At 39.3% G+C, this 24,053-nt stretch overlaps 1 protein-coding gene and 1 long non-coding RNA gene across 2 annotated transcripts in view; one reads left to right on the forward strand and one right to left on the reverse strand.

Moving 5' to 3' along the window:
• The window catches only part of ltk (leukocyte receptor tyrosine kinase), a 109,068-nt gene that overhangs the window by 54,401 nt on the left and 30,614 nt on the right, over window positions 1–24,053 (forward strand). The window contains exons 2-12 of the mRNA XM_047345210.1: window positions 8,936–9,025; window positions 12,498–12,647; window positions 12,817–13,033; window positions 14,858–14,997; window positions 15,714–15,851; window positions 20,229–20,378; window positions 20,782–20,882; window positions 20,997–21,157; window positions 22,667–22,761; window positions 23,468–23,536; window positions 23,810–23,984. Of these exons, the coding sequence (XP_047201166.1) occupies window positions 8,936–9,025; window positions 12,498–12,647; window positions 12,817–13,033; window positions 14,858–14,997; window positions 15,714–15,851; window positions 20,229–20,378; window positions 20,782–20,882; window positions 20,997–21,157; window positions 22,667–22,761; window positions 23,468–23,536; window positions 23,810–23,984 (1,486 nt within the window). The remainder of the gene's footprint in view (window positions 1–8,935; window positions 9,026–12,497; window positions 12,648–12,816; window positions 13,034–14,857; window positions 14,998–15,713; window positions 15,852–20,228; window positions 20,379–20,781; window positions 20,883–20,996; window positions 21,158–22,666; window positions 22,762–23,467; window positions 23,537–23,809; window positions 23,985–24,053) is intronic.
• LOC124855393 lies at window positions 20,236–22,969 on the reverse strand. The gene is made up of 3 exons (XR_007035071.1): window positions 22,815–22,969; window positions 20,796–20,890; window positions 20,236–20,332 (listed from the first exon to the last, which is right to left on the reverse strand). It is a non-coding gene; the product is annotated as an uncharacterized LOC124855393 (long non-coding RNA).

Below are 24,053 nucleotides of genomic sequence, written 5' to 3' on the forward strand. Positions count from 1 at the left end.
TATGAAGAAGGAGACACCCCTGATGCCTCAAGGTTCCGGAACCATTTTTTTTTTACCTGTTCAGCGGCACGTCTGCCCACTGGCTTTTCTCCTTTATGAGGTGTAGAAAATTGCTAAAAACCACCCGCAAAACCCTGTGTTCTGCTTTATCCCATTGTTACCAATGAGAACCTCCCTGTCATTCCTTTTGCAGGGTAACCGGGCCCTCAGCTGATGTCCTCCCTCTCGCAACTCTGGAACCTAATTAATTAGTTAGGAGATGATGGTTAATGTGTAATAAAAATATTAATATACATTATATCATACAGAGCAACTTCTCACCCAGATATATTTGAAGACAAATAGTCCAGAAGCCGCAGGCGGGCACCAGAACTCCCCTCCGTAAAATGGACTGAGAACAACTCTCAGGCTGGCCAGGCGTCCGTGTCCCGTCCTGCGGTTTCCTCTGGCACGTTAGATCCTGTTCGTGACGCTAAAATTGTTGTGGAATTTTCTTAACAAGTGGGTAGAAGTTGACTCATAACAAGAGAAAATCGGGACTTTGTCTTTATAAGTTTTATTCAAAGGCATTCAGCGTTTGAATGACTCTGTCATCAAGCAAGTCAGTTGAACAGAGCCCCGATCAACATTTACACACAGTATTTATACCAGAACATGACAGTGTTATCTCAACTTAAAAGAGTCTGTGTTTTATGACCCAAACCATTCTTAAGTTCAAAAGTGACAAGGTTATCTAGGAACAGACCTAACTGCCCTTCCTGACATTGTCCTAAAGATGGGTCTGAACCATTAAACTTCTGATAATGGCTTTTACAGCTTCTTCCTCTAACACAGATGTTCTGAGGAGTAAAAAAGGTTATACACTGTGAAATGCTTACTGCAAGAATTTCCATCACACTGGACTCCTGACCGCCATTTCCGAGGGTCCTCTACTCTGCTCAGACGGGCTCCCGGCCGTCCTCCTGGTCTATGTCTCTGCTCGGGACGATCTCTGGGCCGCCCGCCTGAACTCTATTTTGGAATCTTTTGTTTCTGGCCCTGTTTCGGGAACTTTGTTTGATTTATAAAGTTTTCTTACATTTGTGACTACCTGCATGCTTCCATTTGCCTTTTATGTTTTGCTGATACACCTGAATTTTCCCACTATGGGACAATAGTTCTATTCTATTCTATTCTATTCTTCTGCCAAATTTCCTGTCTTTGCAGTGTTATTTTCTCCTTTTTCTGTGATTTCTTGTCTAAGACTGACAACAGTGATACTCTTCCTCTCCTCTGTAGATCTTGGTGGGGAGAATAGCAGAAATCTAGTCTTTTCTACACTTAATTTTGTATTCTTGTGTCTGAACCTTGAAACATGCTTGTTTCTACAAACTGATCTCAGTTTGTGTGTCATCTATAACTGGAATTTAAATGAGAGAATGTGTTACCTAGAGAAAATAGTTTTTTTCAAGTATCCTTTTTGACATTTCAGTACATGAAAAATTTCACAAAGCAACTTAATCTTTAAAAGAGACCATAACACTATGGGATACACACTGCCCATAGCAGTTCACGTTTGTCTCATTAGTCCACAGAATATTCCCCTAACTGTCTTTACCAAATCCTCAAAGGATTTTTTGGCATGTGTGAGATGGGCTTTGTGTCTGCTTTTGGTCAGCAGTGGTTTCTTCCATGGAAACTATTTGTTGAATCAACTGTGACCTTATCTGAGGCTAGAGAGGCCTGCAGTGCTTTAGATGTTGTTCGGGGTTTGTTCGAGACCCTCTGGGCAGGTTCTCCACCTTCATTTGTGGACAATGACTCACTGTGGTTCAATGGAGTTCTAAACCGTCAGAAATGTATTTGTAACCCTTTCTAGACTGATGTCTAGACAGATGTCAATGACTGTTCTTGAATTCTTACTTCTGAGATCTTTTACTCTACGCCCTACTGTCAAACAGGATAAAGATCGGGCATTAATCAGGCCAATACATTATGTCTATAAAAACACAAATGCTTTTTCATAGTGGTGAAGAACACCAGTGTGATTCAACTAATTTGAAACGGTATGCAGGCTTAGGTGCTGTGAGCGCTGTTGATTCATTATTTTACCTGGATTTACTTTTAAAAATCACAAACAAAATTAATTAATATGGAGCGTTGCATTGCCTCTGTTTTTTAACTGTCAAACTATACAGATTTCATCAGTTTTGCCGCTACTTTTCAAAGTATTGTTGCATGGTTTTTTTCTTACACTTCCTCGCTCTGATATGAAAAGCTGTTATGATTACTTGGAATTACAGCTCTTTCCGTTGGATTCGTGTATCTTTCTGGTGGGGAATAAACACCAGGAACTAATCTACAGCGTGACCCATTCTTAAATGGAAGTAATGCAGGTTATGGACTTGCTGTCGGTACTCCTGTAAGTGTTCTACACTGTACAGCTTTTTGTCATGTGTTGTGAATTAAGCCCACGATTTAGTCCGCTTGTATGGCAATTTCTTTATTTACACAAAGGCAGTAAGGTTAGACGGTCTGTCTTTCAAATGAACTCTTTTGTTTATTGCCCTCACCTGTTTTTCATGTAGTTTTTTTTTTTTTTACCTCAGTTGTAATTTAATATCCTGTTTTCTGTCCCTTCATTGTTGGGTTCTCCATTTCTGCCTCCCTGGTTCCTGTGTTTCTTGTAAGTTCATCATTTTTACATTACAATATACCCATCCACCATGCGCCTTCTGATGTCTTGTTGCCGTTTTGATGCTTAAAACCACAAAATGGACAGGTTTTGTATTTTGGGATGAATTTAAAATTTTTATGGCTTTTCTTCTTGGCTTTCAAAACTGTTAAACTCAAAATAGCAATCTGTGTTCCATCAGGATTATTTCTGTGGTTAACTCCTACCCAAAAAGCGTTTTTTGAATCCACTACAATCACAATTTAATTTCTGTTTATGATGTTTTTCATTTCCATGTATTGATAGCCTTTAAAAATCACAGTTTTAATTGTTTTCTACAAGGGTTTAATATTTTTTCATGATGTGTAAATCTACCAATAGAAAAAATAGTTTTTAAAAGAGATATCTGAATCGCTAAAACTGACTTTTAACGGGTTTAGAGATCAGAAAATACATAAATACTTGTATTGTTTATAATGAGAATTAAAGTTAGGATTTAAGTTAAAAGTGGAATTCTGTCCATCTATCTAGTTTCTAAACCCGCTTCTTCCATACTGGGTCACAGGGGAGCTGGTGCCTATCTCCAGCGGTCTACGGGCGAGAGGCGGGGTACACCCTGGACACGTCGCCAGCCTATCGCTGGGCAACACAGGACAAACAACCATGCACACATACATTCACACCTAAGGGAAATTTAGAGAGACCAATTAACCTGTCATGCTTTTGGAAGCCAGAGTATTCAGAGAGAACCCACGCATGCGAACACGCAAACTCCCCGCATATAGACCCAGCCTGGGAGTCGAAGGACCTTGAATGTCTCGAATGTCTCTGTGAAAGTAGTCATGTGTTGTCCAGATATGAGCTTTTACCCATGAGCCTATGGCCATATTATCTCCCAAAGAAGTTCAGTAATATGACCACCACCTGTGTTTACATGCTGATCCAGCCACTGCCTGTGAGAAAATATGAACAGCCACAGCAGGAGAGCAGACTAGACATCCTAGGGCCTTTAGCATAATTTCTGGTGAATTCAATTATGTTACTCTGGACTTTTGCTGCATTTCATCAGGTTGCCCCACAAGGAACAAAGAGAGAGCTTACTTGTATGACAGTATAAGAAATGTATGTCACCCCACCTCCCCCTACCAGGTCAAGCCTGATGACAACCTGGTCTTCATAAGGCAACAGCAACTCCCCCTGGTTAAAAGTTATCCGGTCACCTTAAGCTCCATCAGGGAAACCACAGACTTGGGATATGCTAGTGAATCCATGTGGTGAGGACACAGAGGGAATGACTCACCTTCTAACAGATTCTCCCAACCACTGTCTAGACATGGTCTGCTAAGTGCTGTTATCCTAATATAAACCATGGGTGACTCAGGAAATCAAGGCAACCTTCTGGAGCAATTACAAGGTGAAGATTAAGTTCATACATGTAAAACATAACAGCCTCAGAAGACAAATGTAATGATAGCTAAGTGTCTAGCTCTAATTTGAGGTGAAGGAAGTTCCAAGGAGTTCTGTTGGAGAGGTAGTAGATTGAAGACATGACAAAGTGACACCCTATGAATGTATGTAAAGCAGTATGTGGTTAGCCATGTCTGCTTATAATTCATCACATCGGTAAATTACTGCTTGTGACAAAAACTGTAATTCAAAAATACAGAATTATTATAGCATTTAAGTAGACATTTCTTCTGCTTCAGTTGTAACCAGCATTTTTACTTTGATGCATGTGTTACCAAATTCTTTCCAAATATTGTCAACCAGAATCGAGACTATTTTTGTGCTAGGTTGTAGTTGTTTTTTCTGCAACCACAGTGGATGCAGTGAAGTGATCAACAAAAACAGATTTACTTGAATATTATTTTCATTTTCAGAAAGCTCTATGCTCTGACCTTAGGAAGTATTCCTCACAACTTAAAGAATACCATCTGAGTGAAGGAACCATGTCGGTCTAGTGTTTCTAAATTATTTGTACATACATGACAGATTTTCACTTTTTTGTCTATGGTTCTACATATTAGCAGCCAAATGTAGTTATTTTCTCTGGCTGGCCCGTCAAACATTTGGAGTCAAAACAAAACCACTGTCAGGACTCTAAATTTGTTTCTACAGCTGTGAAAACAGACAAAACCAGTGCTATGCATGCACCAGCACCAGTTCAAGGCTGGAATGAATGTGGTAGATGAAAAGAAAGCTTTGAAGCATCAAGTTCTTCAATGGTTCTTCTATGGTCAGCAGTCAGTGTAACTTAAAAATAAATGGTGCATTTTTAACATCACTTTGTGTCCGCATGTTTTAGTTTGTTTGTTACGTGTAAGCAGGCAGCAGCCAGTTGCACTCAGAGGCAGCTAAGCTAATCAATCTGTTTGCGATGCTGTACTCTTCTATTTTTCCACAGTACATTTTTTCTACCTGCCTAAAACTGCTGCGTGAAAAGCAAGAAAAGGTTATTTTGTTAACTGATTCTCGGGCCAACTGTTGATGGATTCAGGTCTGGCTTGATTTACCACAACGGTGTTGGATTTTGGGTTTTGCTTAACTCCATAAAAAAAAATGGGTTGGAATAACTGTCTGCTGTTGAAGCTTCAAAAGAAAAGAAACAAAAGCCAGCATTACTAAACCTGTGATATCTGGGTGAAGACAAAGGATTTATCTATATTTTATACCCAACTAATCGTCACAGGATCAGGTGTGTGAGTGGGGCCTGAAGGTCAGTGGGTGGATTGGGTAGGAATAGGCTTATAGGTATGAGCATTTAAACTTCTAACAGTCAACTTTTCGGCAATAATTATTGACCAGCTTTTTTCATGTTACCCACTGGTATTTTGATTACTTATCAAGACTTTTAGGTGGACCAGCCTCCTCACCATCACCCTAATCTTTAGCTCCCTCCAAATATTCTCTATTAGGTTCCAGTCAGGATCACAAGCCGCTGCACTACTAGAAAATTGTTTTATTTTTTTCAGACAGAGGAAACATTGGGAAAATCAAAAGATTACTTTAAATCTAAATCTGCCAGGGTTATAAATAATAATAAATGTATCTATACCATTTCCTTTCCATATTGACTTCATAACCAGTTCTTTGGTAAACATGAAATAAAGGGATTAACATGACACATTGATATTACCATTATTATACAACATAATTTTCCAATCTTACTATATCCTGAGAGGGAGGGTCAAAATTTTTGACCCAGTGTTTGGTTAAAACTGCCCAACTTCTGTCCTAAAAGCATTAATTCGACATTTTGATTGAACAAATTTCCAAGCAGTTTTTAGAGTGTCCATTCTCTACATCCATTTTAAAGTCCCTATGTGATCTGCTATCGCCTTTACTGAAATCACCATGAACCCTTAGGTTGGGAGATCTTCACACGGGGAGCAGAGAGACAAACTGTTGGAGGAGCATTAGTACGTGGAGAAAACTCAGACAGACACAAGGAGAACATCCAAACTTCACTCATAAGGTCTAACTAAGATTTATACCTAGAAGCTTATTGTTGTATTAACCAACATCAAGGTGCCCCGAGGCTCCGCAACATGTCACACCAAAGAACTCATTACATTTATTTCACAGCTTTCAGTTACTTTTAGTACAAAAGAGAAAGACCAAATTAGGGCTGTGACCCTGGTTTATGTAATGTATATTATAATGTATACAGAAAAAGAGAAGGAGAAAATCCCTAAACTTGTCCCATGTATTTCATCTTTATGGGGTAAGCTGCTAGTTTTTCTATCAGTAATGTGAAGTTGTAGATGTGGGGGGCACTGGAAGAAAATACATGAACCATCCTTTGAAACAAAGTCTTGCTGAAACCATTTATTGTTTCCCTCAGAGTGGAAAACCTCTGCTTTTGAGTAAAAGAGGGAAGCCCTGCTGTGGCAGTAAAATGTCAGCAGAAAGGAATAACAGTAATAACAGATTGTTATATGGTGGTGAAATATAGGCCTGGCCATTAGTGTGTACTGGAGGGGTTCCCTGCTGAGTGTGAAGCTGCTAGGATGAGAGTAAGGGGTGGATGGATGGATGGATGGATGGATGGATGCTTTAGCTGAAGAAATGTGATCTTCTGATTTTATGTTCTTTCTACATCATTTAGCTTAAAGCACAATTATGTTTGTACCTGGCTGCCACTGTGTAATACAAACAGAGATTGAGAATCTGTCCCTTCATGACTGAATGAAATGCTAAATTATTATTAAGTCGGTTGTGTAGAAGCAGACCAGACTGTCTTATCTTTATAGAACAAATCCCAGTAAGAACACAATGAAAATGAAGAGGCGCATTATTGGAAGCTGCTAAGCTTTAATTTGCATTTAAACTACAACTAATTGCAGCTTTCAGACTCTTTTGTGGAAAGTTTTGTTCTTAGAAACTAATTAAAGACTGTCTTTGGTATCACCAGTATGTTCATCCCCTATTTAAAAGCCTTTAGTGCTCACCGCATTGGTTGATTTAGAAAATTGTATATTTAATGAAAGAGCATGAGTGATGTTTTGAAAATTTCTACTCATTTAAAGTCAAACTGAATGCCTCAAAGAGGTTGTAGGGAAGTTTAAACGCTGAGGGGATTTCTATTATGATAATAAAAGCCTGTAAATGTATCTCCTATAAGTAGAATCATCCCTCTTTTTTTAGACCTTTGAAATTTTCCAGTTCCCTATTCAGCAGTCCATCCATGGCGGCTTTTATTCCATATTCGTTAATAAATAGCTTAGCCGCCTTTCAGCTGAATGACCCTCCACCTCCTTATCATTAGCGTCACTAACTGATTAGGATAAAAAACACTATTTTTGAATAACTAGTTTGTTCTGCTTGACTTGTTTGACCTTCGCCTTACAGGCAGCAGAGAACAGTCATGCTCCTATTCAGAGATCAGCAGCAGACTGAAGTCGCAGCGGCTCACTGAGATGTAATCCTCTCTGTCCTCTTTGGTCCATTTGTCATGCTAGTTAGCATGATGCAGTCCCGTCATGTGTCCAAAGCCCAGTCCCTCACCCTCCACTCAGGAGGTCAGTCAGCAGAAAACAACTTTCTCTCACAGTTTGTTGGAGAAGAACAAGGTTCACAGACAGTTAAAACTAAACATTGCTGACAGATAACCATTTTCTCTCACTATTTGACATTAAATCAGTCTTCCTTTTAAATTTGAAGAGATCAAAAACTAAATTTACAGAAATAATAGAAATACTTGTAATTATGACTGACCTAACAGGGGCAGTTTCATCTGATGTCAGACAGTGGGGGTAAAGGGTTACATGTCTAATTATCAGTACAGTATAGAAATATATGGTTTCAACTGTCCATTTAAATGAATGTGACTGTTTTTGTAATTTTTTTAAACTCACATTGCAAAGCAAGAGGCTGCTTCGTGCTAATAGCAGTTAGCACTGTTGCCTTGCAACACAAAAAAGGTCCTGGGTTCCTGTGTGTCTGGTAAACCATTTCTGTGATAATTTAGCACCACGTTTTGGATCATTATCCTCCTAGACCCCGTGAGTCCAGTTTTCTGACAGAGACTGCCAGATTTTCATTTAAAATATGCTGGTGAATAACAGTATAAACAACATTAATATATGGGTAATTACTTAACTTACAAACAGGGCAAGTTTTAGCAAATCAAAATGATTTTTTTTAAATTAATAGTTATGAAACAACATGGCATCAAATGAAAACTTTCAGTATTCAGAAAGGGGCAGTGAGACCTGCCTTTGTGCCACAGCAACATGCGACAAGACATTTTCAACCCGCACCTGAGTCAGTATGTACCCCCCACTGGGACATTTTAAACCTGTTTACAGCCCTGAAAATGTTGAAGTAATTCTCTGTTTTCTACTCCTGACCTACTGTAAGGAAATGAGGTCATATGACTCCAGTAAATGACACCTAACCAACAGGAGGTCTCTGTAAATAAACAATAATTAAACTGTACAGGAAATCTCAGCATTTATGGCTATTTCTTGCAATAATTAATCAAAAAACATAAATGTTATAAACAGATATGCAAATATTTAAGTTCATGGGTACAAAAGGGTTTGTTTACATGCAGGAAATGGAAGTAATAAAGAAGGAAAAGGCAGTGCAGATTGACCCTGAGCTCAATCTCTTTGCGCATGTATTTACCTAATAAATGGTGTTTTTTAAACCTGTATTTCCTGTCGCTTCAGTCTATGTCAAACATGAGTATTTTCTCCTCCAACCAAGCAGAATGTTGTACATTGTTTTAACCAAAGCAAAAACAATAAAAATTTCTCTGTGTGTCTCTTTTCACAGTAAGCAGCGCCTGGCAGACTTTTTCTGACACGAATGCTGAGGAGAAGTTCACAGATGAGTTTCTGCCCCACCTGGAAGATGACAACCAACGTAAGCCTGATGGGTTCTCACATTTAGGGGGCGGGGTGAGGGGGGGCTTTTACTCTAACAGTTCTATAATTCGTATCTTTTTTTTTTTTTATTTAAGTTCACTCTTTTATTGCTTTTCACTGTATATTCATCTTTAAGCACAGATGCTTTCCATAGTGTTAAGAATAAATACTTCCATACACTGTCTTAAGAGACTGCTAATCTTTTTCTCTCACTGTCAGACATTAAAGCAGACTTAAGTTTCTCTGTTTTTGTTTTGTGAATGGTACAATAATGAGAATTAGATACATTTCCTAAGTATTTAGTGAAATTGGCCGTTAAACTTGAATTAAACATTTGGGGTATCCTTCTTCCTATTTCCTGACTTTTCCACCTCTGCCCACAAATCCACTTCGTTCCCGGACATGCAAGTTTTCTCGTTTTTCTCTCCAAATGTAACTGCGGCTGTTGTGCAGGATCATTTTAGTTTCAGGATTCCAAGATTTAAGTTGTTCGTCCCCAAGTCCACTTGCAAATTTCAATCTGTCCTTTTATGCAGTAAAACCCATAAGACCAACTTCACTCGGCATCTTCACCAGTCGATTTGCTTTTGTTCTTTGGTTGATTCAAACATTTCTTGCCAAACTCATTCATCTCTGGGACACAGAACCCTTCTTGTTCCCGAACGGCGTGATGAATGAACATCCCCATGTAGATGAACATGAACCAGACTTGTGGAGGTCCACAGTTCTCTTCCCAGTAGTTCACCTGATTTCCTCTGATTCTTCCTAATGTCACATGAGGAGGCAGTACATCTGAAGTGTTGCCTTAAAACACACCCACAGGTGTATCTCAAAACTTAATGATTAAAAAGCCATGATGTCATTATGTAGGCTTTCCCAGATTTCTTACATGCATAATATTAGTATTTAGTAAAATATAAGTATTTGAACTCTGGCATCTGAAAAAAGTAAAAAGATAGTTTTGACAATCCTAACTAATCTAAAATGGAAAAATACTAGGTTATTTGCTTCTTTAGACAGTTTATGTTAATGTCTAGTTTGAAGATTTGATTATATTTGTACATATTTAACAACTTTGCACAAAAAAATCAAAAATGATTGAAAAATAACTGGGGCTGCACTGTTGACTTGCAGCAAGAAGGTCCTGGGTTCGACTCCCGGCTGGGGGTCTTTCTGCATGGAGTTTGCATGTTCTCCCCGTGCATGCATGGGTTCTCTCCGGGTACTCCGGCTTCCTTCCACAGTCCAAAAACATGACTGTTAGGTTAATTGGTTTCTCTGTGCGTGAGTGTGTCCGTGGTTGTATGTCTGTGTTGCCCTGCGATGGACTGGCGACCTGTCCAGGCTATACCCTGCCTCTCACCCGTAGAGTGCTGGAGATAGGCATCAGTTCCCCTGCGACCCACTATGGAAGAAGCGGACTGACTGAAATATAACTTAAGTTTTGACACCTAAAAAATAATACCTAAAATATCTATTTTGCATATATGTGGGGAAATAAAATCTAAAAAGCTAAATCTAAGGAGACTTTAAGCTCTATAACTTACATTTAATGGATTACAATTTTGTATTTTTCCATATTTATTGTATGGTAAGGAACAAAAAAAAAGAAATTTCACAAATGAGATATAGTGGTATACAGTATAACATCTTTAAAAGAGCATTGTTGTGCCCATGGCATCCAGCTGTGACCTGAAATTAAGAGATCTGCAAGGGTTTATAGCAATAACTAAGTTTAATAAATAGATAAAACACAGAAAAATGATAAATGCATAATCGGGGATTACTCAACAAGGAAAATTAAATGAACCAAACACATCTACAATTTAAAGTGTTTTAGCACTTCTGTCTTTAACTGTAAAAGTGAAAACTCAAACCAGTGTTGAAACCAGAGAAGATGGTTGGCAGAGAGGAAACCATTATTTATCAAGGACGGTTATTTTAAGGAGGATTAAAGTGATGAAAGACGGGATTTATGAAATAACAGTTTAATGATGCAGCTCATATTTCTGGGTTTCTTCTAGAACCAGAGGGATTTAGCCTTATTAGCTTCATAATGGCTGTTTCCTCTTCATTAATCACATGATGTCTTGAATGTGCTCTTCACCCTGATCCTGTTCATCAACCCTCCACCCAGCACCTTCATGGGCTCACAATCTCTCAGGCTTTACAAGCGGCACTGCTTGGCCGCTATAAACTGAACTTAAGTTGGGTAACAATCTAAAAGTAATCTGCGGGACACGTCATATAAAACATTACTTAATTATGAGATTTCTGACACATTTTGTGATTGTTTTTATGTTTTTAAATATTATACCCACCGTAGAATTAGACCACATTGTTTCTGATGCTAAAATGAAACATTTTCAGGTGTTATTTTGCTTTTGCCAACATAGAGTTTACCTCTACTGCTGTTACCTTTTGTAATCTTTTCTTTTATGATTCTATTGTTAATTGTACGGTTTTGTTACAGTTGTGGTCAGAGGGTCACCTCCACTCATCACAGGCATGAATATCAGACTAATTTGAGGATCAGTGATCGTTATTACCTGAAGCTTTATAGTTTCTCTTTGCAGCTTGCATACAGAGAATTTGCTTGACAGCACTCGTGCGTCCGGGCAACCATTGTCTTCCTCTTATCTAAGGTTGGGCCATGTGGGTCTTTGCTTCAAAATGGAGATATAATCCATCCAGAGGGTTCTGGGCTTGTCTAAGGGGATTCTCTCAGAAAACCTCCAAAGGGAGCTGCCCAGAAGGCCTCCAGATTGGTTGAATAACCTCAACTGAGTTATTTTGATGCAGATGAGCAGTGGTTCTACTCCAAGCTCACCCTGGATGATGGAGCTCCTCACTTTCTATCTCAGAGGCTGAGTCCAGCCTACTTATGAAAGAAGCTCATTTAAGTTGCTTTTACGTACCTGGAATTTCTTTCTTTCAATCATGATCCACATCATCAATTTCTGACGTGACGGTTTGCCTACATGGACAAGTCAAATGTTCTCTGGTGAAAAGCTTTATGAGACAAAGACTTGGCTGTCTGGCCACAACAGAAAGATTTACATGAGTTAAAGTGAGACTTTAAAACCAATGAACAGTATCAGGGATGGCGGTGGCAGCACAATCCTGTGCGGCTAATTTTCTTGCAGTGACACTGAAACACTGAGGATAAGGATGAAATAAAAAATGTAGAAACTGCCTCAAAATGTTCAATTTCTCCTTAATTTAACCGATTGAAATTTGGACACATTCTGAGGTTCCAATGGGACAATGATCACAAACACACATCCTAACTAGTATTATAATGGATAACAACCAAATCGTGTTTTTTTTTGTATGTTCCTTATATTCATTGTTGGTGTTCATCGTAAAATAATTCACCTCTGAAGTACAATCTTCAAATACGTTGTCCAAAGGATTTCATGCTGACGATGGGTGACTTCTGACTTCAACATGCTGCTTATGTGTTACAGTTACCTCTTGTGACTTTGAGTCATTGTGTTATTGGACTTTAACACACAACGGCACTCACAGTGAGTGGTCAGTGGTTTCACCCAAGCAGCTCAAAGGCACTAAGGCCAGGATGACACCTGCAATTGATCACTCAGTGGGACAATCTGAAGGTAAGGGTTGGTGACAAATTATCAGTTTAAAATGGTTGCTTCTCACTCATTTGAGTTGATAAAATATGAGACCTAAGGAGTTGCATTAAGCTAAAACAGTTGCTTTGCTGAAATGAAAGCTGCATTTTACCTTTAAACATGAAGTTCTACTATGCTTTAATCACCTCAGGGCACTTCCTTCTTCTGAGCTCATCTGATGCTGGGAAATGTGAACACCAAATAACAAGTCCGGTCTTGCCTGGAAGCAGCAGACAGTGCTTCCTGCAGGTGGCTCTCTATGAGGCTGGGCCGACCATGGGTAACCTAACGGTCTTGATCAAACCAGTTCTGTCAGATTTGGTTGTCCACTCGGAGGTTCTCAACCACAGGAGACCAGACACCCACAGGTAACAATGAAACAGTCTTTGTCTTGATAATGTTGTTCTGGCCTCATTGTTCTGGAACTTTTTTCCAGTAAGATAAGAATAAACGGGGGTCCAGTTTCCCACAATGAGAGGTGACATGCCTTCAGAAAGAGCAAGGGCAACAGATGTAAACAGAGCTAAAAAAAAAAGGCAGATTTAATTTGAGCCAGTATGGGTAGACCTCTCCCTTGAGTATTGTTTGGGAACCATGGGCAAGTATTTCCTATTGATGTAATGCTAAAGTGTAGCCATTTTTAGAACAGCTAAAAGCGTTCTTGTCTCTGAATGTAGGCCTGAGATTAATTTATGTGTAATTGGTGAGGACAGAAGAGGGATGGATGGGCATGTGCAATAGGTCGGTACACTGGCTTTGTTAGCATTTCTGCAGTAATGGACCTTGCAATTTCATTATGAGGCACACACAGCGTTTCCATTTATTCAGCTCGTCATTCATGTCATACAAGCCAACAGACGTAGCTTCCTGATGCACACTCCCAAAGCATGGGGCAGGCCCAATAGAACCGAGTCATGCTGTTCTCATGTACCCCTATCTGTCTGTGCATCTGTATGTCTGTCTGTCCTTGTTAGGGTCCGTTTACTTTCAGAAAGCCAGTTATATGATGTGGCTTTGTAAGCTTATGTTAATTCACAGTAGTTCAGTTAAATGGAGACACATCATAGAAAACATTAAATCAGGCAAGACATCAGGAAAATAACTGTAGACCCCAAAACATCTGGTTCATCTTTGGCTACAATTTCCAAATGGCTGAAAGTGCCACGCTCATTTGTTCACATAGGTGTGTACATGCATAAACAGCATGGTAATGTCCAGCCATCATGCCGTTCAAAAGGAAAGAATGAATGTGTTTTGGTGTAAATGAACCCTAGAACAAAGCTGAGGACTTTGTGAAGATGCTGGCTGAAGCTGTCATTACCCACAGCGAAACGACCCAGTTTGCAAATGTTCTGTGACCCGATAAAACTAGAATTGAAGTGTCATCCCATAAAGACCATTGTTACATTTGGAGGAAAAACGAGGGGCAGCTTTCTTGCTTGAGAAAACCAACCCAACTGCTAAGTACGGCAGTGGCAGCATCATGTTGTGGGGGTATTTTGCTACAGAAGGGACTGGAGTACTTCATAAAACAGATGGTATCTAGAGAAAAGAACATGATGTGGAAATACTAAAGCAACATCTGAGCATATCAGCCAGGAAGAAACGTCTTAAGGACAAATAGATCTTCCAAATGGACAGCGACCCTAAGCATACCACCAAATTACTTACAATGTGTTTTAACAACAAAGTCAGGGTTATGGAGAGGCCAAAGTCAAGTCTCCACCCAACACAAAATTTGTGGCTTGAGCTAAAAATGTGAATGAGATCAAGGAGGCCTACAAATCTGATTTACTTACACTTGTGTGAGGAGGAATGGGCCAAAATTACTGCAAACTATTGTGAAAAGCTTTTAGAAATGAGGCTCAAAATGACTGACCAAGTCATACAGTTTCAAAGGCAATTCTACTAAATACCAAGTAAATGTATAGAGACTTCTAAATCTGAGATCGAAGTTCAACAAAATAATGGCAGATTGATTATTCTGGCTTTTAGCTAATATAAATAATTTTGGTAATCCCAACTGATTTTAAACAGGAATGGTTTAGTCCGATTTATTGTCAGGCAGTGAGAATAAAAATTGTACTTTTAAACAATCTATTGAAATATCTGCTCTTATGTATCCAAGCTTAACTGTAGATGTTACCAATAAGGAATTACTAAAATCCTGTTGTTGTCCTTCGTTGGTCCAGGGATGAGTGGCAGGTTCACAAGGCTATGATTGGTCAGATGGATGAACCGTTTCAAGTGACCCTGCTCTACACTTCCTGTGTGGGTGAAGGTGGAGTCAGTGTGGCTCTGGACTCTCTGGATTTTATAGACTGTGTGTCAGGTGAGTTATAGTTATTCTTCAGCTCAGATAGTCTTTTAAATGCAGCCTTGTTCAAAATGGTTCATCATTTCATTGTAATATCAGTCAGTAATTAATCTGCTGTCGACACAACAAGGAGGGTTCAAAGCAGAGTGACGCTGTTATTCTTCCTATACTGAAGTAATGGTTGATATTTAGAAATATACGTTTGAAAGTCGTTTGACCCCTAAAGCTTTGACAGAACGTTATATTATTTATTAGAAAATGTGAGGGATGATGTGAGCTCATCTAGAGCAGAGTTCTGCAACTCCAGTACTCGATTGTCACTGTCCTGCTACTTTTGGATGCATTCCTGCTTCACCACACCTGAATCAAAAGGTTGGATTACCTCCTTGGCATGCCAACAAGTTTTGCAAAGACCTGGTCATCAATTCATTTGTTTCAGATGTGTAGGAATAGGGAAGCATCCAAAAGTTGCAGAACAGGGACAATCAAGGACTGAAGTTGCAGAACGATCTCGAGTGAGTTGCTCTCACCTCACCATATGCAATCACATCAAAAGAATGTGGTCAAATGTGATTTTAGTGGTAAATTGGTCTCAAAGCATTGTTAAAAAGTTTGTGAGTGCAGTATCAGTTGGACCACTTGTATTCAGATCATATTTACCTCATCGTGTTATTAAAATTGGCTGATATTAATCGTGAAAACTGAGTTATCTTGGAGTTGGGTCATTGCAGGTGATGAGGCAGAAGACCTGAATGCCATGTGTGGAAAATCTTTTCACTGTGTAAACTCGGATGTATGCATCGATCAGAGCCAAGTGTGTAACTTCCATACGGACTGTCCTCTGGGAGAGGACGAGGGGTCGATCTGTGGTGAGTTTCAGTTCCTGATTCTCTACTGCTAACAGCATCCTGAGAGTGTGAGTAAATAAAAAAGATTTTCCTGTTTGACTGTGACTGTGATGAAAGCCTGCGTGTATTTTTTGCTTTCACTTAACATGTTCTACTCATGTTGTTAACATGCGCTTGTAATAAATGCATTGAAAAGTCTATAATAAATTAATTATATTTAGGATTTTAAAGGAGAGTTGCGAAACATGTTTCCTGAAGACTAATAATTACATTTTACCTCCTGCCAAGAAATATACCAACCCTTCATTCTGAAAACATCTTTCATGTTGTGTAAAGAAACCTCTTCAACCTGCTGCGAATCAAAAGGCCTCTCTTCAGGCATAATGAAGTCAGTGCACTCAGAGCTATTTGGAGTCCTTGAGTTGTTTGTCCCAAAGGAAATGAGCCAGGTCACAATAATGGGGCAATTCTTCAGAGGTCCCACAAATGTTTTTTTTTTTCCATAGGGTGCTTATAATAAACTTAGCTTATAATAAATTCACTTCAGTTTACTCTGGCATCTCATTATTGACTCTGCCACCTTATCCAGGAGAGATTGGAGGTACTTGAAAACTTGAACTAAAACACTGTTTTCTTGATTTAAAAAGATCTACTTATTTTCAGGTAAATCAAACACAGTTTTACCAGCCAAAAATAACTGAGTACCATTCCATTATGGTATAGAAAAATGAAATTTTCAAAGCTTCAACCAGCAACAGGAAACAAGAAGGTATTTTTAAAGGGATGGCAAAACCAGTGCCGGGGTCTGCAACTCCAGTCCTCGAGACCTACTATCCTGCAGCTTTTAGAAGCATCCCTGCTCCAACACATATGAATCAAATGAATCACTCGTTAGCAGGCCTCTGCAAAACTCGATAGCATGCTGAAGAGGTAATTCAGTCATTTCATTCAGATGTGTTGGAATAGGGGTACATCTAAAAGTTGCAGGGCAGTAGCTCTCAAGGACTGGAGTTAGAGTTGCAGAAGAGTAATAACTGATCAGCTGATCGGAGCCCGAACTACACCCGCAGACTCATTTATATCATCCAGTATCTTTCTCTAGTGTTTGTTGTAACATAAATATGTTTCACTGGTAAAATATTTGTTTAATTCCTGAAGATCATGTTGATCGCTTGTTGATGGTCCCAACTTAAGTCAGTATTGTTTTACTCACACCTGCAATGGCCGCGTGATGTAGGACCTTGCCAACAGTTTTCATCTGCAGAACTTAAAATAATTCAGTTGTTTCGTTTGGATTTGGACACATTGTCACTCTCTGTTAGGAGAACGTAGAGATGCCCACCTAAGAGCTCTTTTTAATGGGAAATGGGAGCAAATGTAGCTTCTTCTGCAGCAACATAACACAAGGTTGCCAAGACTCATGCATCTGGTGTGAATCTCATGCCTTTCGACAGTGTCTCACTCTTTTGCTTAGCCCAGATAAATCTCACTCCAAATAAGGAAAGAGTGCGACACACATAAATATTTCGGACTGGTCATTCTAAAACGGTGGCAGTTTTGGGCTCTCTCTCTTTTATTTATGTGTGACAAATAAAAAGACAAACAGGCACTATGGACTGTGTGTACCAAAATATGTGCAGTGGCCACACAGATTTTAGGGCTTGATTCACACTGAATTTACTTCCCAGACTCTTGATTGTGCACAAAACGTCTATGGTCTTAGATGTTTCAATATAGTGGAGCAGCGTAAAAGAAGCAGAGGTGGCGTATTTATGATGAACCCTTAACTGGAATTAATCATTCTCTATGTAATGTATCTACATGATATATGACTTTTATCTTAATTACTGAAATAAATAAGCTTTTTGATGATCTTCTAACAAACTGAGATGCACCTTTACCCCAGAAGGCCCTTTAAGATCCACCTGCTCTGACCATGAGACTTGTATAAACATAACAGAGATAAGATCTGGGGTAGAGATAATATTGTCTAAAATAAATAAAAACCAAATTACAAATTGTGGGACATGAATGAACAGAATTTGTCCTTTAGGTTACCATAACAACTTTATTTATAAACGCTTTAAAACAAGCTCAGCTGAAACAAAGATCTGCACATACCTGCAAAGGTTGTCAACCGTTAGTGGCATAATAATCTCAGTGTCAAGGATTACGGTTCAGGATCAACGTGCTGACAGGAGTTCGGGCGCAGCATGATAACTGAGAATGTTTCTTCAATGAAACAAGACAGCAAACCTACAGAGCCAGAATCCGAGGGTGAGCACATGGAAGATGGGTACCAGGCATGGAGACTGGTAACAGAAGACGCCAGTGTTACGAGCAAAGACAAGCTGAGGGCTTAGAGAGCAAACGGAAACAGGTGCAGGCGAAGGGCTAAATGAGGAGGCAAAGGTGAATGGGAACTACTTAGTTATCTGGTGGCTCTGGCTCTGAGGAAGGAACAGAATAATCAACGGGCACACACGGAGGAACACAGAAAAGAAATCTAACAAAATATAAATTCACATAATACAATAAATAACAGCAAAAAGAGAACATTAACAGGAGAATATGGAAACTATAGCTCCTCATACAGGCAGATTATGACACTTAGAGGGCTGACGTGATTCTTTAGGCTCCATTTAAGACGAAAACTCCTTCCCCTTAAGCTTCCTCATCACTTCTACTCAGGTCATCTCCTGGCTTACTGTTAAGGACCGCGCCCTGTCTTTTTTAATTATGTCCACAAATTTCAAATAAAAAAAAAACAAAACGTCCCTCTTGTTTAACGGGAAAGAGATTAATTATCTCAGATGACTCCTGCACACAAAGAAAGCAGGATCTTTTCTATGTGATGCTGCCTTCACACTAAAATTTGTTATAAACAGGAATGTTCTTCAACTGGCTGTTATATGTTGGCTCTACACAGGATCATAAAAACAAAACTTACAGCAGAAATAAATATGGTTACCAGTTCTTATTAACAGTTCAGATTTCTACCTCAATCATGACTGTGTCCTCACAGTAATGTAAGGGTTTAGCCTTAAGTTTATAAGTCAGGGGTGTTTAAAGTGTGGTCCAGGGGCCATTTGTGGCCCTAGGAATGACTTTGTGTGATCATAATCCTCTGAATACTTTTGAACAGCTCTTCAGGCGAGATTTTCACTAATAGATGAGCTCTCGACAAGATGCAGGGGAAATTAAACTTTTCATATAAATGTTAGGTTAAAAAAAGGTGTTTTTAATCTTTCATCAGTTTTATCATCTTATTTGTTTATTTAGGGTATGTCAAAAAGTTTATTTTCTCTTCTGTTTGTATTTTGTTTTAACGATTACTTTATTATTTTAAGTTTTCCGGCCTGTACCATCTGGGACAAACAGCCTCGGATGTTATTGGTTGCATTTACATTTGTGTCAATCAAAGAATTCATCAATACACAGTGTCCCTCTTCAGCAAATAAAAATAAATAATAATGAAATAAAATAATGAAGAAAAAAGCATAAGAGAAAATAAAAATAATTATGATGAATATGCAGCCATTGCTAATCTACCAATGATCACAGATTTGATTATTTAACTACTGTTTTTGGGATTCTGCCTGTCAGATGTAATGTTCCTCAGATCTGTTGGTACAGTATTACAGTTACAAAGTGAGGTCTTACAGTTTCCTCTAGTTAAATGACTTAGACATTATTAACTGTTTTCTACATCCACCTAAATCTGACAAGAAACAGGATCCCACATATCCAACAACTTTTACTCTAAAGCAGACATGGGTGCACCCATTCATTAAAAATGCTAAACACATAACATTTTCTCAAAGAAAGAGTGACTTATATCCTGTTGTTGTTGATAGTGGACAAAAGATTTCCAGACCAAAACAATGAAAAACAAACTATCCAAAGGTTAGGACTGTGTAGCATTTTTTTCACAAGGAAAACATTCAACATACGTTTTGCAACTAGATCCTTTTTCTACAGCAAAATATTCCACAGTTAATGCTTTGTTAAGAAGGTAAAAACTAAGAACATTTCACAGCAAACTTATTTTGTCTGTTTAATTTTAAGAAAAAAAATCAAACGTTTTTGAGTACTTTCATTATGACTGGGCAAGATGATTTAGACCAAAGAAGTTAAAAAAGAGAGACAAGAATAAAAACATCCCATAAACATTCATTTAGCTGATTTATTATTATTATTAAACCTTTATTTATAGTAGTTTATTTTTAGTGTCATTGAGACACAAGTTCTCATTTACAAGAGAGACATGGTTGTAAAAACTCAGACAGAACAATACAAGACTTACTAAAATACCGTGTCACAATGTTTAAAACACTAAATCAGGGTAGATTTTTCTGCAACATCTCAGTAAAATCTAATAATCTGCTTCTCTGGCAGATGCTCTCCCCTTTGGCTCGTACTGCTCTTTTGAGTCGGATTCATGCGGCTGGTCCGCATCCAGGCAGCGCTCAGGATGGAGGAGAGTCGCTGGAGATGAGCTTCTGGAGAAACAAGACATGCAGGGGGTCACTCTTCAGCGCACACCAGGTGTGTGTGTGTGTGTGTGTGTGTGTGTTTTCTGCTCATGTGATTTACAACCTGATTTTATTAGTACTCGCCTCGTGTGTCTACACATTGTAGAATTAATCGTTGCGTAGAGGAAATCCGCAAAAAATTACCTACTTTCATTTCCAAGGCTCACTCTTCTTGGTGTCACAACACAATACATTTCTAGTTTTCCCATTTGTTTAAGGATTTATCTAATGTTGTAATCCAACTACAAAATACAGGTATATTAAAGGAGGTCAAAATGTTTTCCATCTTAGGTTAGTCGCATTTAATATTTGGTTTATGTTGGTCTAGAAACTATTAAAAATAAAAACAAATAAATAAAATAATCACGCAAGCTGGTAAAGATTCTGCAGTGTAACATTTTGGTGTATGTCTGCAGGGCACTTCTTGTACCTGCAGGTTAAAGAGAGTAATTCCTTTCCAGAAGCGTTCATTCAGAGCTCCTTTTTCCCACCTCCGATCTCCTCTACTGGATGCCAGGTCAGTACCTTTAAAAATTCATAATGTTAGCCATTTAAATATTATGTATTTGTTATCTTTGCGAGTCAGTGATTTCTTTGCTCAAGTATTCATAAACCGTCTGTGGCTGTGCAGATGCATTTCTCTCTCTACTTGTACGGAACATTTAATGGCTCTTTGCAAGTTGCCATCGAGGAAAATGGGACCGCTGATGTGCCTCTTGCCTGGGAGCGACAAGGCCAGTCGACAGACGACTGGGAAGCAGTTGCACTGAAGCTGATTGGCCTTCATCATGGGTATGTAGAAAAACAATAAATATGCTCTATATTGCATCTCTCATTATTCAGTCACTCATCCAAATAATTGAATTCAGGTGTTCAAATCACTTCAATGGCCACAAATGTACACAGTCGAGCACATAGGCATGCAGACTGCTCCAGCAAACATCTGTGAAAGAATGGGTCGCTCTCAGGAGCTCAAGGAATTCTAGTTTGGACCGGTGTTGCTGTTAACAGTGGCAGCAATTCAGACACAACTTTGTAAGCCAAGTAGAATCACAGGATGGGGTCAACAGATGCTGGAACAGCTGCATCCAAGCCTTGCATCACCAGTGCAACACAAAGCTTCAGGCTCAGTGTTGTGAAGCATTCTGTCACTGGACTCCAGAGCAGTGAGGACACGTTCTCTGGTGATGAATCTGGCTTTGTCTGGCAATCCAAAGAATCTGTCTTACAGTTTCCAGGAAGACGCCGCTTGACGTCTTTGTGTCATGTGTAAAGTTTATTATGGTGTTATTATGGTGTGGGGCTGCTGTTGAGTTGAGCTTGACTTAGTTCAGGTAACTAAAAATACCTCAGAATACAAAGCAGCGTTGGACTGTTTCCTATAAACAACTGTTTGGGAACAGTTTAGGGATGGTCCCTTCCTGTTCCAACACAACCATGGCACCAGTGCACAAAGGAGGGTCCAAAAAAGCATGGATGAGAACATCTGGTGCCAAATAACTTGCCTGGCCTGCAAAAAGTCCTGAACTCAATCTGACAGAACACCTCTGAGAATAATTTGAGCAGCGGCAGCAGACCAGGCCTTCTCGTCCAACAGCAGTATCTGCTCTCACAAATGGATTTCTGGAAGTATGGTCAAAAATTCTAATAAACTCACTCCTAAGCCTTGTGGAAACCCTGCCTAAAAGAGCTCAATCTGTTGCAAACATTGTAATAGACCCTAAGAAGTAAGAATGGGATTTCATTCAACTTCGTGACCTGTGTTTATGGTGAAGGTCCTTTTAGAAGGTGAACCTCCACTCCAGACTCAAGTCCAAGGTTCTAACAGGTTTAGCCTTTGATTGCCTGGTATTTATTTCCATCCAGATTTAGATTTGGAAAAAAACATACTGTTCATGTGCACAGATTCCCTCCTTCCTATTTCAAGATTCAATATTTAAGTCTCAAAAGATACACTTGTAGGTAGATACACATGTTCCTATTTGGCTGGGCTTGAGCTTTTTGCAAAGAAGAACGGACACAAATTTCAATCTCTAGATGTGCACGATGGTAGACACATAGCTCATACCCTGTTTGGTTTATCACATACAATCAAAAGTGATTAGGATGTGACCAAATGTCAAATAGTTCAAGAGGTATGAAAACTTTAAGAAGACGCTGTGATTTGTTGTCGTTCATCATCTGTTTCTGTTTGTCAGTTCCTGTCATGTTACCCTTATTCCTCTGTAAGGAGTTCTAAGTTGCATTATCCAGAACCGAGCTCCCTTTGCTTTACTATTACTGATTTCTGCTTCCTCTCAGGTTCTACGTCAACGTGAAAGCTGTGTGGGGACAAGGCTCCAGCGCTGATATCGCTTTCGATAATATTGCCATCGGAGCAGCCTGCTTTAATACAGGTAGACATAAACATGCATCAAGGCAGGCCGAAGACAAAGCGTAAACTGCTTACTTTCAAAATGATCCATGTGCTTCATAAAATCCATCTCTGATGTGTTCAGAGCTGCTGCAGCCTTCAGTCATCTGTTTGATGCCTTGCTTAAATGATTGGCTGTAACACGAGGCTAACCACTGCTAAAATGAGATGTGTCAGCATTCCTCTCTCTGCGTTTTTGCACTCTGGGTTTGCATTCCCACACTGTGGGAGTACTTCTACCAATCCTCATTTATGCTCCTCTCACAGATGTGAAGGGGCTGGTTTTGCTTGATCTTGCTTCTAGAGAGTTGCAGTTATAAACCTGCCAGGGGCTAGTGTCCTTTCAATTACTCAGAATGCATAACTGGATCCATATTAAAATAAGTTTTTACCGGCTCTGTTTTTGACGACACTCTGCTCTGGTATGTACGATCCAGTTCTCCTGCTGAGGGCTGAAAGATTCGGGCAAGCAAAGCTCTTGTTTTGCTTAATCGAATTTAAAAAAACATAATTGGTTTGAGGGAAGAGCTTGGCAGACTCCATCACACAAATGATCCACTAAGTGGACAGATTTCAGTGGTGGGATACTAGAGCATTCTTTTGGACTATAATTCTGTCAGATGTAGATGTTATTTTATGACTCATTTTGTTCTGTTTTTTCTCTTCTCTGATGTTCTGGCTGTCCTCAGATCTCAACTCGCTGCTCCAAATGCCTGACTTTGATTTCCTGAGCCCCCTTCCTGAGCCTTCAGTCACAGGTACTGTAGGTAAAGCTCCTGCAGTGATTCTGCAGAACAAGTACATTTATAAAGTGTGACATTTTTGCTTGGACACTGAATCATCCATGCAGAACTTGCATTTTAGTTAGCTTAAACTTGATTTTTGGAGGTTGCTGGCCAGCTATTCATCTTAAAACTTTAATTTTCTAAATGAGAATATGGGACTTTCCCACTGATTTTCTTACACAATTTCCTAAATGTTCCAACTGATCCCAAATGTTTATTTTCTCTTTATGCCGTTTGTATTTACAGAAGTCTCTCTGATGACATGGTGGTTCAACTCATGTGGTGCCAGTGGCCCCAACGGCCCAACCCAAGCCCAGTGTGACAGCACCTACAGGAACAAAAATGTTAGCGTCACTGTGGGGAAGGAGGGCCCCTTGAAAGGAGTCCAAATGTGGAAGGTCCCGGCTACCAACCAATACCTGTGAGTGAGAATGGGGAAGGGTAATATATCCAAACAGGATGTTTATGTACCCTCTTATTTAGATCTGAT

The sequence above is a fragment of the Girardinichthys multiradiatus genome, chromosome 19, assembly GCF_021462225.1.
Source record: "Girardinichthys multiradiatus isolate DD_20200921_A chromosome 19, DD_fGirMul_XY1, whole genome shotgun sequence".
Taxonomy (NCBI): Eukaryota; Metazoa; Chordata; class Actinopteri; order Cyprinodontiformes; family Goodeidae; genus Girardinichthys; species Girardinichthys multiradiatus.